General features: G+C 38.9%; 2 protein-coding genes across 6 annotated transcripts in view; one reads left to right on the top strand and one right to left on the bottom strand.

Annotated features, from left to right (window-relative positions):
• The window catches only part of LOC108602887 (golgin subfamily A member 4), a 26,873-nt gene extending 10,751 nt beyond the window's left edge, over nt 1–16,122 (bottom strand). Inside the window, exons 1-9 of one of the 5 annotated variants that reach the window (XM_017991189.2) lie at nt 15,904–16,122; nt 13,264–13,881; nt 13,160–13,206; nt 12,869–13,106; nt 9,614–9,727; nt 9,213–9,455; nt 2,696–2,899; nt 2,538–2,639; nt 2,205–2,480 (exon numbers count right to left, since the gene is read on the bottom strand). In XM_017991189.2, the coding sequence (XP_017846678.1) occupies nt 2,205–2,480; nt 2,538–2,639; nt 2,696–2,899; nt 9,213–9,455; nt 9,614–9,727; nt 12,869–13,106; nt 13,160–13,206; nt 13,264–13,740 (1,701 nt within the window). In that variant the 5' untranslated portion in view covers nt 13,741–13,881; nt 15,904–16,122. Of the gene's footprint in view, nt 1–2,204; nt 2,481–2,537; nt 2,640–2,695; nt 2,900–6,773; nt 6,822–9,212; nt 9,456–9,613; nt 9,728–12,868; nt 13,107–13,159; nt 13,207–13,263; nt 13,882–14,919; nt 15,200–15,903 lie in introns of those variants that run through there. The other 4 variants (XM_017991194.1, XM_017991188.2, XM_017991192.2 and 1 more) reach the window with 4 other exon arrangements.
• On the top strand, nt 10,018–12,861 carry LOC108602889. Its single transcript, XM_017991198.1, has 2 exons — nt 10,018–10,283; nt 11,245–12,861. The coding sequence occupies exons 1-2, from the start codon at nt 10,033–10,035 to the stop codon at nt 12,842–12,844; spliced, it is 1,851 nt and encodes a 616-aa protein (XP_017846687.1). The 5' UTR covers nt 10,018–10,032; the 3' UTR covers nt 12,845–12,861.

The raw sequence follows: 16,122 nt of genomic DNA, 5'->3' as shown, positions 1-16,122 counted from the left end.
AGCAGCGCGTTCGGCTCTACAAATCAAACAAACCACAACAAAAAATTTAAGCAACAAGCGCAACTAACAAATACGCTGTACAAATGAGTATAAGAATCTTTTAAATATATAAACAAATATAAAAAATGCTATACAATTGAAGCTATTAAATTGAATCTATCTATGAATCTTTGAGTTCTGCTTTAGCTTCATTTATTGCAGTTGTTTGTTTAATTTGTGCAGCATCTTTTAGTTATTAATTCTGTTAGTAAATAAATAAATAAAGTTAATTCTATATAATTGAAGAATCTAGCTGTGGAATCTATAAGATCTGTTTGTTATTGAGCTTAATTTATGGCTGTTGCTTAATTATTTGTTCAGCATATTTTAGTTCTTAATTCTGTCAGTAAATATATAAATAAATAAAAGTAATTCTATATAAGTATATATATATAAATCTATGAGTTCTGTTTGTTATTAACTTTAGCTACACTTATTTAATTATTTGTAATCAGAAGCTTTTAGCTTTTAATTCTGTTAGTAAATAAATAAAGTGAATGGAAAATAATTGAAGAATTTATCTAAGAATCTGTTTCTTATTTATTTCAGTTGTTTAATTATTTTTGCAGCATCTTGTAGTTATTAATTCGGTAAGTAAATAAAAAAATAAATAAAGTGAATGGAAAATAATTGAAGCATCCAGCTATGAATCTGTTTCCTATTGACTTTAGCTTCATTTATTTCAGTTGTTTGTTTAATTTGTGCAGCAGCTTTTAGCTATTAATTGTTCTAATAAACAAACTAAAACAGTTTGTACTAATAAAGTTAGTGCTATAGCTCATGACTGCATTATATATGTGAAAATAGTTAGTACATCAATTGATTCTATGCTAACTTCATATTTTGTTATTAACTTCAGCTGCATGCATTTCAATTGTTTAATTATTTGTGCTTAAAAAACTTAGCAACTATTTGTAACAATTTTTAAGCAGCATGCGCAATACACAAAATTATGGGTGTGTCGACAGTAAACAAAAGGCGCAGAGACAAAGCTGCGCTAAGCTGGCGTATGAGTAATATTTTCTTAATATTTATAACTGCGCTTTGTTGCTGTTGCTGGACCAGCAGCCCTTATAAGCAATGCGCACATAAATAACAAAATTTGGTTATGGCCAAGCTAGACCAATTGCCTTTTTAGTTTAGCAGCTGTGGGCGTATTAATCAAACAGCAAAGACTTTAAACACTTCACTTAATACATAAGCGCACTAAATTTATAAAATGCTAAATCACATAATCACATTAATCAAGCGTATAATTGCAATTAAACTGCGACTGCGACTGCGACTGCTCCAGTGAAACAATTCCAGTTTATATATTTTTTTTCTTAATCAGCAATCAACAAATTACAGTTGCCGTTAAAGTAAATAATTTCCGCACTGTCTAAGCGGCCAAAGCAAACTAAACCATTGTTAAGCGCAAGCGTTGAGGGGCAGCTGTTTAAGCCATACACACACACACACACATACAAAAAACAAGTTAACACACGCTTACGCTCAATTCATTCATAAAAAGCGTGCAGCTGCTTATTGTGAGTTGCTCATTCGAGTCGAGTCGTTGAGTCTTCGAGTGTTTTTTACGCCCAAGCTCAGAGCTAAAGCTATAAAAATAAATAAATCTATATATGGTGCTCTAGTATAACAAAAAACTTAAATTGATTTTGATTTTAATAACGCACTAAAGATTATTTGTAATACTAAATCAAATCAAATTACAAATTTGTAATAATCAAATCAAATTGCTCTGAGGTTTATTAAGCAATTCCAATTATTTATGCACAATCAACATAAAGTTTATATAAGCGCTAGGTGAAAGCTTACGTTTGTTATACATTTTAGATTTAAACAAATTAGCAAAATCAATCAAAAATAAATGCAACTACTTTGTGTATTTCTTTATGCTTTAAATTTAGCAGTCAGTACTTTAAATTAATTTACGCTAAGGCTTTGCTTTAAATTATTTATGCTGGCTTATTATAAACTATTCAATAAAATACTAAAAATATAAATTAATAAGCTGCTACTTTAACGCTTTGGCAACTATTAAATATTCTAGTTATCAAACATTTTCTACTACACTTTTTCGCGCGGTGTATTTTTTCTGTCTGCTCTTTATGGCTTTGAGTGTTTTTTTGCCAAACTGGCTTTGGCCATTGCATGGGGCTCACCTTATCGTCTTCGAGCTCGAGTATGCGAAACTCGAGCAGTTCATTCTGTTCGCGCAGCTCGTCGGACTCAGTGCTGAGCTGCAGCTGCTGCTCCTCCAGCTCCTTGATGCGCTGCTGCAGCTCATTGATATGTGTGTTGTTGTTGCTGCTGCTACACATGGCGGCCTTTTCAGCAGTCTGCAGTTCCTGTTTCAACAGCTGCACTTCTGTTTGCAGCCGCTGATTTTCCTTATGATAGATTTCCACTTCCTTTTGCAGTTTATCCAAATCCTGCAGCTGTGCACAAAGTAAACATTAGTTAATATAAAATAACTGTTAACGCTATTTGCTTACTGCTTGCCACATGACGCCGCTGTCGGCGCCACTAGACGGTGGCTGTGGACTAATTGACGGTGGTGCCGATGACAACGCGGAGTCCGTATCCGAATTCGCATCCTGCAAGCAAAATAGTTAGTCAACAAGCTTTGCCTTGTTTAGTTAGCTTAACTAACCTTTGTTCTGTATTCGCGATTGCTGGACTTGGCTGCTGCTGCTGCTGTCGTCGTATTCAGCAGCGTGCCCATCCATGTTGCTGTTGTGTCTCCAGTCATGGCTGCTTCTTCTTCTGTTTGCTTTGCTTTTGTTGCTGTTGTTGTTTGTGATTTATGCACATACTTCTTATTGTTGATTAGCTCAATATTCTTGAGTTGGGTTATCTGCAAAGCAAAATAAACAAAAATTAGTTATAGCCTGACATAGATTCAGTTCCAGACAATAGATTTTGGTTCTAGACGTGCAACAAGTGCGCGGTTGTACAGTTAGCTGTTGATTTCTTGGCCATAACTAAATTGCCAATTCATTGTTATGGACAAGTTGCCGCCCAGCAGCAGCAGCAGCAGCCGCAGCAGCAACAAGTTCATTGACACAATGATAGCTACAGCCTAACAAGAAACTGTATAGCAGCATGTGTGTGTGTGTGTGTGTGCGTGTGTGTGTGAGCTTATTGTTGCTCGTTTTAGTTATACAAAAGATATATTGCTCAATGCTTCAAAGGATTAATTATAGCTTGTTTGACCAGCTACTTGAAAGGAAGCCAAAAAAGCAGAAAAACCCTGTGGCAAGTTTTGAACTTCAACCACAATTTGCTGTGCTGTACTAAGTACAGTGAACAAACGCTAATGTGACATGAGCATAAGAATTAAATTATAATTAGCTGCAAAAGTCACAAATAAACGTTGATACATTTGATAAACGTTAATTAGCTATCAATTAAATAAATTTTAGCAAAATCAAAGTGAAACTTTTAATAACGAATTTAGCTTACGCTCCAAATGGCAAACTATATAATTAATGCTAAACAATTTAAAATAAATATCAAAATTTAAAGCAAGTCTTAATGCAAAACTATAAAAAAATATCATAAAATAGTTATTAAAGCTTAAGTTATAGTCTAATTTAGCTTGCGCTAACAAAATAGTTATAATAAAACTTAAATTACTTAATTTTAAAGCAGCTTAACGTCTGTTGCTCATTAGCGTGTCTTCACTGTTGAGCGCACTACACTTAAAACTAACGACATGTGGCTTGTCTATAAATAAATTAAGTGCTCTTTAGTCTAACTTAATTATAGTACAGCCAAAGTACATTTATATTTTTAAATTTATGAGTTGCTGCCACTAGCCAACATATGTGGCTCTTCACTCTATCGCGCTCTCGCTCTCTTTACAGTTAACTTGTCGTGACGTTTATAATTCGTTAGCTACACGCAACTTGCTAGACACAAAAACTAAAGATACATTGTAAACTTTTTTTTGGTTACATTCACTGTTTTATCTGCAGCGCTGCCATGTCACGAATTTTCACGGTCACGAGTCTGCCTCACTCACTCTCTTGGCCTCCTGCTGCGACGACATCAGTCAATCCAGCGATGTAGCCATAACAATCAAATAAAAAAATACTATGAAATTCACTTTCCAATCAAGCACGCCCATTTATGCATAAGTAACCACCAAGTATGTCTGCAGCACGAACATAAGTATCTATAGCCTAACAAAGGCATAGGCCATAGATAAAACTAAATGAATCATTGAATCAAGCGCTGTGAGTCAGCTAAGATGCTCAAAATCTAAAGTGCCAAAGAATTTATAAATTTTATTTCAAAGTGTTTTACGCATACGGCGCATACATAATGCAAATATATATTATATATGTATGTGTATCCATTAATCAATCAATTGTGAAACAAGCTACACCCAACTGGGCAGAGCGAGCGAGAGAGATAGAGAGCGAAAGAGTGCAATGACCAATCGGCGCGCATATCACTGAAATTTTTTATTACGTTTCGTTTCACAAGAGCCCTCTGCATACCTAAAGAGCTTGGGTGGCTCCCCCCAGCTCCAGCTCCAGACCCAGAGCTCTCTTTGGCGTTGGCGTCTCGCTTGAATGCCAGCACGTTGCGTCGTCGTCGTCGTCGTCGTTGGGCGCAATCGCAATCGCAATCCATACGCCACGTTCGACGACTCAAGCTGATCGGCGACGGCCTAACCGTTATGGTAATTTCTTGAATCAATTCCAAGAGAACATCATAGCTTTTGTTTTTCAGCTTTTTGCGTAACGGTCTTTTGCTCTAACGAGCCAACGTGCTGTGCAAATTAAGCCAAAAGGCAGTCGGACTAAACTTGATATGTTCGCATTTGATGGCTCATTCAAATAAGTTGATAGTGCTGCTGATGCTGCTGATGGCATCACGCAGATTGCGGCAAGTGCAACCAGCAGCTGTTGCAAGAGAGCTTAGCACACTTTAAGACTGCACAGCAAAAATAAGCCAAGCATTAGCTATAAAAATAAATAATTAATTTGCATATTGCTGCTAATAAAAGAAAAGGCTACAGCAACAAAGAAATAACTGTAAAATATGAAATTAAATTAAAGCTGCTTAAATATGCTTGGCATTAAAAATAAATTTGTTGCATAGTTACATAAAATAAGCTTAATGCTCAGCTGGTATAAATTTAATATAAGCGCAAGTAATTTTATTAAATTAAATAATTCATTTTATTAATATTATTATATTAAACTTTAAATTTTTGTAGTATTTAATGAAAATAACAAGACTTATTCGCCTACCGGCTTGTTGCTCTGGCTATACCAATTGTACCATAGAATCTAATTCTAGGCTACAATCAAAATAAATAAACAAGACTTTAATCCAAAAATAAAGTAAATTAAATAAATAATAAAGTAATTTATTTATATCTGTAGCGTTCTTCGCATTTCCAGGAACTTAAGCGCTAGAGATGACAGAGAGTCTTAAAATATCGATAACTATCAACAGTTTTTTTTTATTATGATTAATTCTTATAGCTTCATTCGCAGCGTTACGTTGTCTATTTTCTATAACTTGCAGCTTAGTGCTGGCTGCTTGCTTGATTTATTTTAACTTGTATTATACTTGAAGCTAGTTAGTTAGCTTAGTTTGTTTACTTCTTTAAGTAGACAGATAGCGGCAGCAGCAGCAGTCGCCAGCGAACTCTTTGAGTGGATATCTTGGCATGGGGCTCAAGCGATTGTGTGTAAATCTGTCGACAAGTTGCAACTTGATGTGCCGCAGCAACACAAGTGCATGTCTGTCTATGTGTGTGTGTGTGTGTGTTGCTTGTTTGTTGTGTCTCGTTTGTTAGTTTGTTTGCACGAAGCCACAAGCCGCAGCGATTGTTTGTGTGAAATGATTTTCCTTTCTGCTACACAACAACAGCAACAAACAAACAAACAAACCAACAAACCAACAGCGAGACTTGGAGACAGGTTTCACTCGATCGGATGCAGTTTTTGCTTTTTGGGCAGCAGCGGCGGTTAACGGCAACGTTCCGGGTTCGAACGCCCGCCCGTTGCACGATTACGTGGCAGCCACAGCAGCAGCCAGCGATGCTTTATATCCAAATAAGACAAACACACAACACACGCAGATTGTATAAATATGTTGGCTTATTTTTTTATGTATATATATTTGCATTTGGCATTGTAAACCTGTATCAGCCGACCGACCAAACCAAAGAGATCTGCGCACATTGCTTTGATTTGATCTTGCGAAAGCGAAAGTTTTATATGCGCTAATGAATTATATATATACACATATAGATATTGGTATATTGTCTTAAGCTAATTGAACTAATGAATAAATAACTATATTGTTGACATGCCGCTGATTAGCTCAAGCGACTATATATCAAACATAATGTGCGTGCGGCTAATCCGCAGCTTTCTCGTAAACTGCAGTAGCATCAACATTAATTACTCTCTCTCTCTCTTGTCATGATAGCGCCAAAAAGTTATTAATCAAATGAATATTGTTGCACAATTCACACACAGCAGTTGGTGTTTGGTTATACAATTAATTAGAATTTAATAAAACATAATTGCTTGCTCATTATGGAGAAAATCATGACATTAAATCAAACGAGAGCTCGTAACATTTATTTCTGTATATATGTCAGTGAAAGAAGTTAACTACATTGATTTCATGCATAATGCAGGTTTTTGAATTTGCTTTGAATAGAACATACAATTAACAGTTTCGCACATAAGAATTACCTTTATTTCTCTACGTTCGTAGTAGTAGTCCATTGTTGCTCCAGTAAAAGAAATCTATTTTCATTATGCATAAAAACGAGCGTTAAATTTGACGCGATTTACAAGTTTGGTCTCAGTTTTCACCGTTGTAATTTCACTACACATTAAAATTTAAATTTATAGACTCGCCAAAACAGGCAATAACAACAAATAATAGCGTTAACTTGTCTACTGAGATGAGTTGTAAAAAATAGTAAGCGAGATTCCCAAGCAATTTGCATATGGTTCAAATTTCACACACCCCGTTTATTTTCTAATATGTTGCTGCGGTTAGTTTGCATATTGGAAACTTTAGTACGTCTTCGTTTTTTTTTTTTATTTTTAGCAACATCATCAACTGAGGCGCAGCTTCGTTTATTTTTTTGGGGGGCTCTACGCTTTTACTGTCATTTGGCGAAGCTGTAGCTACAAACAATTTTTGCAGCTCTATGTGTGTGTAAGTAACAACAACAACAAATAGTAGTATTTAAAATAGCGTTAACATTTAAAAAGCTTTTCACTGACCCCAATTGATGCTGTAGACACTACACACACACTTTTCTCATGCTCAAACATATGTTGTGTACACATGTATTTATTTATTGATGCTGTTAGTTGTTTTTTTTTTTTGTTGTTGCCACTTTACTTGCAGCTATGCAAATGAGTTAACCACAAATGAAAACCTGAACATGTTGGCGCATGCAAACATTTATAGCAACGAGCGCAGAACTATGCCAAAGCAAGAATATTTCATTAAATAACTGTTCTGCTTCAATAGACACGGCGCTTGACTTAATCGCTAAGCGATAAGCTGATTTTGTTGATCAACAAACTAAGCCAACGAGAGATAGAGAGAGAGACAGCGAGAGTGAGACAATAGCCAAGTTGAGTCTCGCGCACGTTTAATGAACTGTAAAATTGAATTCAAACACTGGAACGTTGGCAATTAATTTTAAATGTTTTGCATGCCTTGCTAATTTGGTGAAATGAAATTATGAGCAAATAGCATAATTGCCCCCCAACCCCTTTTTAACTGGCGAACCCTTAGTGCGTTAAACTTTACAGTTTAGCTGAACAATAGCAAAAGTGAAAGACAAACTGTAAATACACACACACACACACACACTTAAACAATATTGTGTATGATTTTTGTTGTTTGCCTAATTCGAAGCTATAGCGACTATAATGCGGGCGATTGTTGATATGCTTTTGTTATTGCTTTTGTGCTTGAAATTTTGGCTTACAAACCACACACAATGCACTTGTACGCGCACACACTCATACACACACGCACACACATATTGTAGTTACTTTTTTGATTTACTGCCTTTTTTTTCTTTCGCGCACTTTGAAAGGCCAACAAATTTCACCTAATTATTGTACAATAGCAAATACTAGAGATAGAGACACTCGAAATTCATTTGAACTGTGATTTTGACTTCATTTACTTTGCATTTGTTTCATTATTTTTAGCTGCGCTCCCCTTTTACACTCAGTACACTTGACACTTGGCTGCGACTGCGACTGCGCGGTTAACGACAACGACACCAACAACAAGCGACGTAGACGCAATGAAAACGGGCCATGCGCACCTGTATTGCCTGCGGACTAAAACTGAACTGAACTAAAACCGAAACTCTGCCGTCGACGTCGACAGCGAAGTCAGCGTTGAAGTCTTTTGTGCCTGCCTGCCATTCATTCCATTCCATTCCGCTCTTCACTCTCGTGTGCGCTCGCTGAGAGAAAGTGAGTTTTGAGCGTGTGTGCTGTGTGTTGGTATTGGTGAGCACAAGTGCGTGTGCTATATGCATGCGTGTTTGCCAAACCGGCTTTTGGTGTTTTGGGCGCTCTCTCACTCTCGTTGCCATCGATCGAGTTGCAACACTTGCACTGCAGTGGCTGCAACCAATTTTTTTTTGTTGCTTTCTTGCTTGTTTCTTTATTGCCGTTTATGTTTATGCGCGACTGTCTCACGTTGCAGCAGCAGCGCAGCAGCGCAGCTTGGCCTGGCAGGTTTTTGTTTTGTATATTGCAAGCAGCCGTCGATTGTTGTCTTTGCCGTTCTCATAACTAACGCAAAATTATATCATAGATCATGCCAATAGTGCATAACCGCAGCAGCAGCCAAAGCGTAGTGCAGATAAAATAGTTTGCGAAACTATCGCGCTCTCGCTCTAGTTAGAGATAAATCTTTATGAGCGGCTAACATTTAACCTAAGCCAGGTGTTTAACATTCGGAAATTGCTCTATGGCAAGTTCAAGTGCCTGGACTAAACTTCAAAGGTCAGCTGTGCTTAAGATAAAGCTTAAGAGCTACGATTAGCTAATCAGCTGCTTAGTACGTGCTGCTGATTAGAAAATCTTTTTGACTTAAATCAAGATTAAGATTAAGCTTAAACTTAATTTTGTGACTGCACTCACCTCATTTGTAACTTGAGCCGGGTGTGGGGTATTTGTTTCGATTTCAGCTTTAGTTGCTATTGTTATAACTGGTGCTATTGCTTTTGTTGTTGTATTCGTTGTTGGCTTCTTGAGCTTTTGGCTCAATTCGTTCGTTTTGGGTTTCGTTTTGGCTTCAGTAGTTTGCCTCTTGCCATGCTGCAATGTCAGCAAATCCTTTTTCAGTTGTCCTATATTACGTTCTTTGGTTTTAAGTTCCTCTAGCTGCAAAAATAACGAAAGTAAAGCTCAAAGTATTGTTTATGCCAAAAAAAAAAAACAAAAAATAAGCTAAAAGTATAAATGCTTCGTATGTGTGTGAACCAAAAAAGTTGCCCGTCCGCTTCTGCTTCCTCAGCTCTAAACTTTGGTGCGTAACTTACCAAACGTGTTATTTCAATTTTGGCTGATTTTTGTATCTGAGTCAATCGGTTTTCATATGCAGTTTTCAATTGGCGCATATCGGCTGCTTTACGTCTGTCAGCCTGCCCAATGATCTGCAAGATAACGAGTGGGAGTGGGGGGCACATCCCCAATCAATCAAAACTATCAGCAAGTAAACACAATTGGGGCGTTATCCATGCGGTTAGAGAGCTGCACTTTGAGCCATTAATCAAACGTAACACATAACACAAACATTAAAACAACAAAAAGCAATAACAAATGCAGCCAAAAATAATAATATTGCAGCCTTGTCTGTCCATCTGTCCATCAGCTCAGGCATTAATGTAATTAGCATTAGTGTTGCAGCTATAAAAACAAAGCTGCTTTGCATTTGTGCCACAGTCAGTTCCTTATAGCCATGACCAGTGTGTTGCGTCTGCTGCTTGTTGCAAGTTGCTGCTTGCCACTAACTGTTGTTGCAACCAACAACATATACGTGCCCTGGGAGCGCAGCTGGGACTCGGATCTAATGGTGGGCGTAAGCAAAATGCTTTGTGCAACGCGCATCAAATTGTTGTATGTCTACTTTGAGAATCGCACCAAGCACGATCACTCCGGCGAGCTGCTGCGTGAGGTGACCAAGTGTGAAATATCCTACGTATCGCTGAGGTAGGTTATAGCCAAGAAATTTGGGTGCTAAGCTCAGAGGCTGCAATGTTTATTTAATAAAATTTACTGCATCACGCATTTTCCATAAATGTATGAAGTATTTATGTTTAACCAACTTTTATATCGCAGATATATCGCAGCAAACACAAGCGCATCCACGCACACACACACATGCACACAAAACAGCGAATGCGTCACAGCTCGTTGCTGTTGTAGCGTTAGCAGCGACTTTTGTATGGCGCTGTCTATATTGAAAATTAAAATGTTATTAATTCCTATGTTATTTATCCGAGCGTTCTGAAATTTTAGACATCGCTCAAAAACTTTACAAAGCGTATTTATGATTTATTTTAGATTTTTTTAAATTTTTTAATTACTTAATATTGTGTTTGTAAGCCGCTTTTGTTGATTTGCGGGGAAGGGGAGAGCAAATTAAAAAATATAAAATAAAAGCGTTTGGGGTTGGGTATAGCAGCAGCTACATACAAAATATGCTTGCTCTAGCTCTTATAGTTGCTGAGAAACAGTTGCTCATACATACAGACGGACAGACGGACATGGCTATATCGAGTCAATTTTTCTTGCTGATCATACATCACATATACTTTGTGGGGTCTGCTACGTCTTCTTCTGCCTGTTACATACATTTGCACAACTTCATAAAACCCTTTTCTATTTTTTACAAAAATATCAAAGTGTATAAAAACATTTCAATGAAAACTATGTCGAATTTACAAATCAAAGCAAGCTTTGAAATCATTTTCATTGAAAAACATTACTTTACATTGCATTTATTGATAGGCTGAAGTAAGGGGCAAGTAACTCAATAATGGTTGCATCTAGGCTATTGGCATAAGAACAAACATTGCAGCCTATGAGCTCAACTATCTGCAGCAGTGGGAGCAAGTCCTTGCTCTGAGTGCTTCCCATTTAAAATTCATGCATCCTCTTAACTTTGCAGAAACCAAGCGCGTCCACTGGAGGCTGTAAAGGACGATGGCGTGCTGATGTACATGGTGATGATTATCAAGGATGTAGCGCAGCCGCTCAGACTGTCGCTCATCAATAAGAAGTCGGCTGGCAAGCATTTGTCGCATGTGCTGCTGCTGGTGCGAGATGCACGCGAGTTAACGCCGGACTGGATGCGCGCCAGCTTTAGACAGTTCTGGTCCATTTGGCTGCTGAACATAGTGATTGTCTATTGGCGCGATGGACGCATGCATATCTATCGCTATAATCCGTTTACGAATGACTTTGTGCTGCCCGTGCCGCTGCGGGAGGGCGAGCTGCCCACGCTGCTGCAGCTGTTTCCCAAAAAGTTGCCCAATATGCATCGCAAGCCGCTGCGCATTTGTCTGTTCATGGATAGCGTGAGGGCAGTCTATGGACCACATGGCAGCATACAGGGCACGGATGGCTCGCTGGCTGTTTATATAGCAGAGCGACTGAATGCCACACGCATTATCACCCATCCCGTGGACTATGCGCATCAGAACGACAGCTGGGACAAGTGTGGCTTTGAGATTGCGCAGGAGTACAGCGACATAGCCATGAACATTCGTTTTCTGGCGCCCGAGATCTTCGAGAAGCGCACCGAGTACACCATAGTAAACAATCGCGATGACTTGTGTGTGATGGTGCCGAAAGCTCAAGCGGATTCGCTGTTCTGGAATGTGTTTCGCTCCTTTGGCGGCTGGGTTTGGTTGTCCATGCTGCTGTCGCTGCTGCTGGCCAACATCTTTTGCAGGCTTTGCTATGCCGAGCGTGCGGACTGCATTTCACTGCAGCTGTTCGCCGGCTCCTTGTCGCTGCCACTGATGCATGTTCCGCGCAAGTGCTCGCTGCGTTGCTTCCTCATCTTCTGGCTGTTCTTTGGCATGCTCATCTGCAGCGCCTTTCGCTGCAATTTGACCAGCATGCTGGTCTATCGCAAGCCACTGCCCGATATTGATGATTTGGATGCGCTTGCGAGTGCGCAGCGCAAGATTCTAGTGCGTCCCATACACTATCAGCATATAGCGCATTTTCTGAACGTGGATCATCCACATGGCGTTAAGATCAAGCAGCTGCTGCAGCGTGTGCCGGACGCTGTTAAGTTGGATTATTTTAATCGCAACGATCAGCGTTTTGCCTACGTGGATAAATTTCACATTGCCTCGTTTCAGGTGAACGCGCGCCAGCATATGCAAGTGGGTCGCCCACTGTTCCATCTGATGGACGCCTGCCTGGTGCCCTTTCATGCGGTCTACACAGTGCCCTATGGCTCACCCTACTTGGGCTTCTTCAACACGCTGATACGCGGCTCTGTCGAATTTGGCTTTGAGCGCTATTGGGATCGCATAATGAATGCCGCGTTCATTGGCGCCGGCACCAAGCCGTACAGCAATCGTCATCGCAGCAACAATGACGATCCGGTCGTGCTTAAACTGGAGCACTTTCACGCCGTGTTCTGTCTCTGGGCAATGGGCACAGCACTGGCGCTTGGTCTGTTCTTATGCGAGTTGCTAGCACATAAACTGAGGCGTAACACAAAAAAAAAAACAAGCGCATGCAAACTTTAATTAACGCGTTATATGAAATCATACCTGACTTTTCTCCTCCTTGGCTTTGTTGGCTTCCTTTAGCAGCGTAATTTCATTTGTCAGTCTTTGGATTTCATAGTTGTTGAGGCCATCTGTGGCCACATGGCTGCTGCTCGACTCCAGCGTCAGCTCGTTGCTGCGCTTCAAGCTATTTGCATTTAATTTTTTATTTGTTTCCAGCGCCTGTTGCAGCTTCTTAACTTCAACGCGCCACTTGCGACTGTCTGCTTCATTTTGCGCTCTAAAATTAGTGCACATTAATTAAAGTTGCTTAGCAATTGCTTAACTAATTACCTTAGGCTGCGCACTGCGCCACGTTCTGTTAGCAAACTTGACTTAAGCTGTAAACAAATAAATATTTTATTTTAGCCTTAAGTACGTGTTACTTGGCTGCCTACCTCGTTCACCTCCAGACGCAGCTGCTCGGCCAGCGCATTTAGCTTTTGTATGGTATCGAGATTCTCTTGCAGCTTGCGCTTGAAGCGCTGCGGCGGCGCCGCCGTTTGCACATTGACGCCGCCAATTATAACAGTGCGCTCAACTTTAGTGGGTTGTGGGCGTGTGTTTGTGGGCGTGTTGGCCACATTATTGTCCTTGTATTTGGACTTCAGGTTTAGCTGTATGCCCTCGATGCGTGTGCGCTTCTCTTGGTTTACAGCATCGCCAACGGATGTGAGCGATGCGCTCAGTTTCTTTTTACGTTTCAATTTATTCTTGGCCAGCACTAGCGTCTGCCAATCTTCTGTAGCATGCTGGAAGCTCTGTTTGGGCTTGGAGTCCATTTTACGCACTACTCCATTATGAGTTGTTAGTATGTGTGCGCTTCTCTCATTGAAAATCTTGCTAGAGGTCGTTTTTATATGATTATCAGCCATTTTTTAGTTACAAAAAAATGTAGCCGTCGTTTTGAAATCAATAAATATATATGCTATATATGCTGCATAAAAAGCATTAAGATCCGGCCTAACTATAAGTCTCTCGTTAGTGTTAACCGCTGACTTGCGTTCAAGGCTTAGCTGCAAAATGAAAACAACACAAAAATATGCATATTAACTTTAAGTTAAGTTAAGTTAAGTAGTTTGTCAAACAGTTAGTTGGCTTCTTGGCCCAGTCATTAACTTCTAGGCGTGCTATGCGTGCTTTTTATAAATCGTGTCACATTAGCAGCTTAAAATTTATTGCCCCGAAACTATAAAAACTAAATTAAGCAGTTCGCTTCATTCATTCATTTTTATAAATTTTCTATTTTTATGTCTCAGTCACGCGCCCATCTCTAGTACTTAAGCGCTTGAGTTTGTTTGGCTTTTCTATCAACAAGTACTCGCTCGCATAGTTTTTTTTATTGATTTCTACAAAAAGTGCGAGCGACGCGTTCAACAAAATGTGGCACATATCATCATCATGCAATTGCATACGCCAGTTTAGTTGCTGTTACTAGCACTAAATGACGTCAAGCGGCGCGCCTTACATTGATATACATATTAGCAGAAATTACACCCAAAGCGACTTTGTTTAATGAAATTGAACATTGTGGGGGGGCCACACACAAATTCTTGCCACATTCTGTTTGCATCCGCTTTATAATAACAATACAAGTCGAGTCGTATATATATAGAAAGTAAACTATGCGTTGTCTTGTGCGTCAGATTTTATTTGCAATTTTTTATCAATTTTGCTAATCTCTATAGGGCAAGCTGCTGACTTGCGAGTTTAAAAGTAGATTACGGCTTATGTAAATTTATATAGCTCATGTTGCACATTTAATTAAATTAAAATGAGCAAGCTACAAATGTGTCTGCTACACTAATAAATTGTTTTTGGACTGAAACACGCTATGGTGACATCACATCGCCCACAACATCTTCATCATCAGCAACGAGCCGGAGCAACATTTCGCCTTCGACAGATGAAAATTATAAAAATTACTTGATTTTCTTGTATGACAGCAATAATGAAAAGTGTCGAAATTACTGAAAACTTATGGCTGGCTGTCTGTGGCGGCTGCTGATTCACTGAAAGATCACACATCATTTACATATATAATGTATACGCACCGTTAGCATTAAAAACCTTGAATTTAACTAGAACAAAGTTCTTGGCATGCGTTGTAATTAAGTAACATAAGAAATTGTTATTTTCCTGTTTCTCACTCCACTAGACGCTCGAGTTTCGTAATAGAAACAACTTTGTGTTTATTTACTTTCGATTTAGTACTGTTTGTTTATTTGTTTAAACTATTTCTTGCAGTGTATTCTCGTGTGTAGCTGACGTCAATTCCAATATTATATACACATGTTCATATGCTTAAGTATATATTGTTCACATGTAGAGCAGTTCTTAAATTCTTTCAAATTATTCATGTACATACAATAATTTTGTAAAGTTCAGCACTCAAAATTCGATATCGCGTTCGTCACTTTCAACAATAAATATATTACAGCTACTGCTTGTATTAATCGTAATTAATTTGCTTGTTTTCTTTTTGTTAATTAAAGTAGCAATTTAAATTTATTAAAAATATGCTATACTATATTCTAGTTTCGTTTTTGTTAGCGGTTGCGGAGATCTTTCGTTTCGGCCGGACACCGATTGACTAATTCAATGGCGTGAGCTTTCTTGAGCTTTGCACATGTACCGTTTAATTAAAGCAGAAGCTTTTGCGCTTTATTGATGCATTCTCTGCATGGGTGTGGGCAAACTGAGGTCAATCGCCCCCAGGGCGAGAGTAAGAGGGTGCGAAAGCTTTGGCCGCAGGCAAGTCTAAGCGGCTGCCTTTTCAGCCGGAAGCGTCGGCAATTGATTGAATCTTCAACTTTTGTTTTGACTGCATTCATAACAAAAACAATCTTTGTGCGCATGAATGCAAGAACACGAACAACTATGAGCAGGCGGGGGGCGGGGCGAACAGCTGGAACTTTACATATGACACACACATAAACTTTTGACAAATTGTTGAATGATGGACACAATTGGGGCAAAGATAATTTATAAATATCTTGCGCTGAACTCTTGGCATTCACCACTTCGAAAATACTTACTCCTTATGTAAAATAGATTTATTCGTTTTCCAAGTGTCGTAATCACTTCAATTCTTCAATTCTATTGCTCGCCGGCTGTTGTCTCATCGGTTTGGCAAATCTTCAGCAACTAAAATTCCAATTCCATGGCCTACCGAATTAGATTTAGGTGAAACTATTTGTGCATAGTTGTTAAATTGGCTTGTAAATGTCTTCTCGCTGAACAACTCACTCGAGCTG

This window comes from Drosophila busckii, chromosome 3R (genome assembly GCF_011750605.1).
Source record: "Drosophila busckii strain San Diego stock center, stock number 13000-0081.31 chromosome 3R, ASM1175060v1, whole genome shotgun sequence".
Lineage (NCBI taxonomy): Eukaryota > Metazoa > Arthropoda > Insecta > Diptera > Drosophilidae > Drosophila > Drosophila busckii.
This window is presented reverse-complemented; position numbering and strand designations above follow the sequence as displayed.

Coding starts and splice junctions, on each gene's coding strand:
- LOC108602889 (XM_017991198.1), top strand. CDS start 10,033: ATGACCAGTGTGTTGCGTCTGCTGCTTGTTGCAAGTTGCTGCTTGCCA. Junction 10,284..11,244: donor ATATCCTACGTATCGCTGAG/GTAGGTTATAGC, acceptor TTAACTTTGCAG/AAACCAAGCGCGTCCACTGG.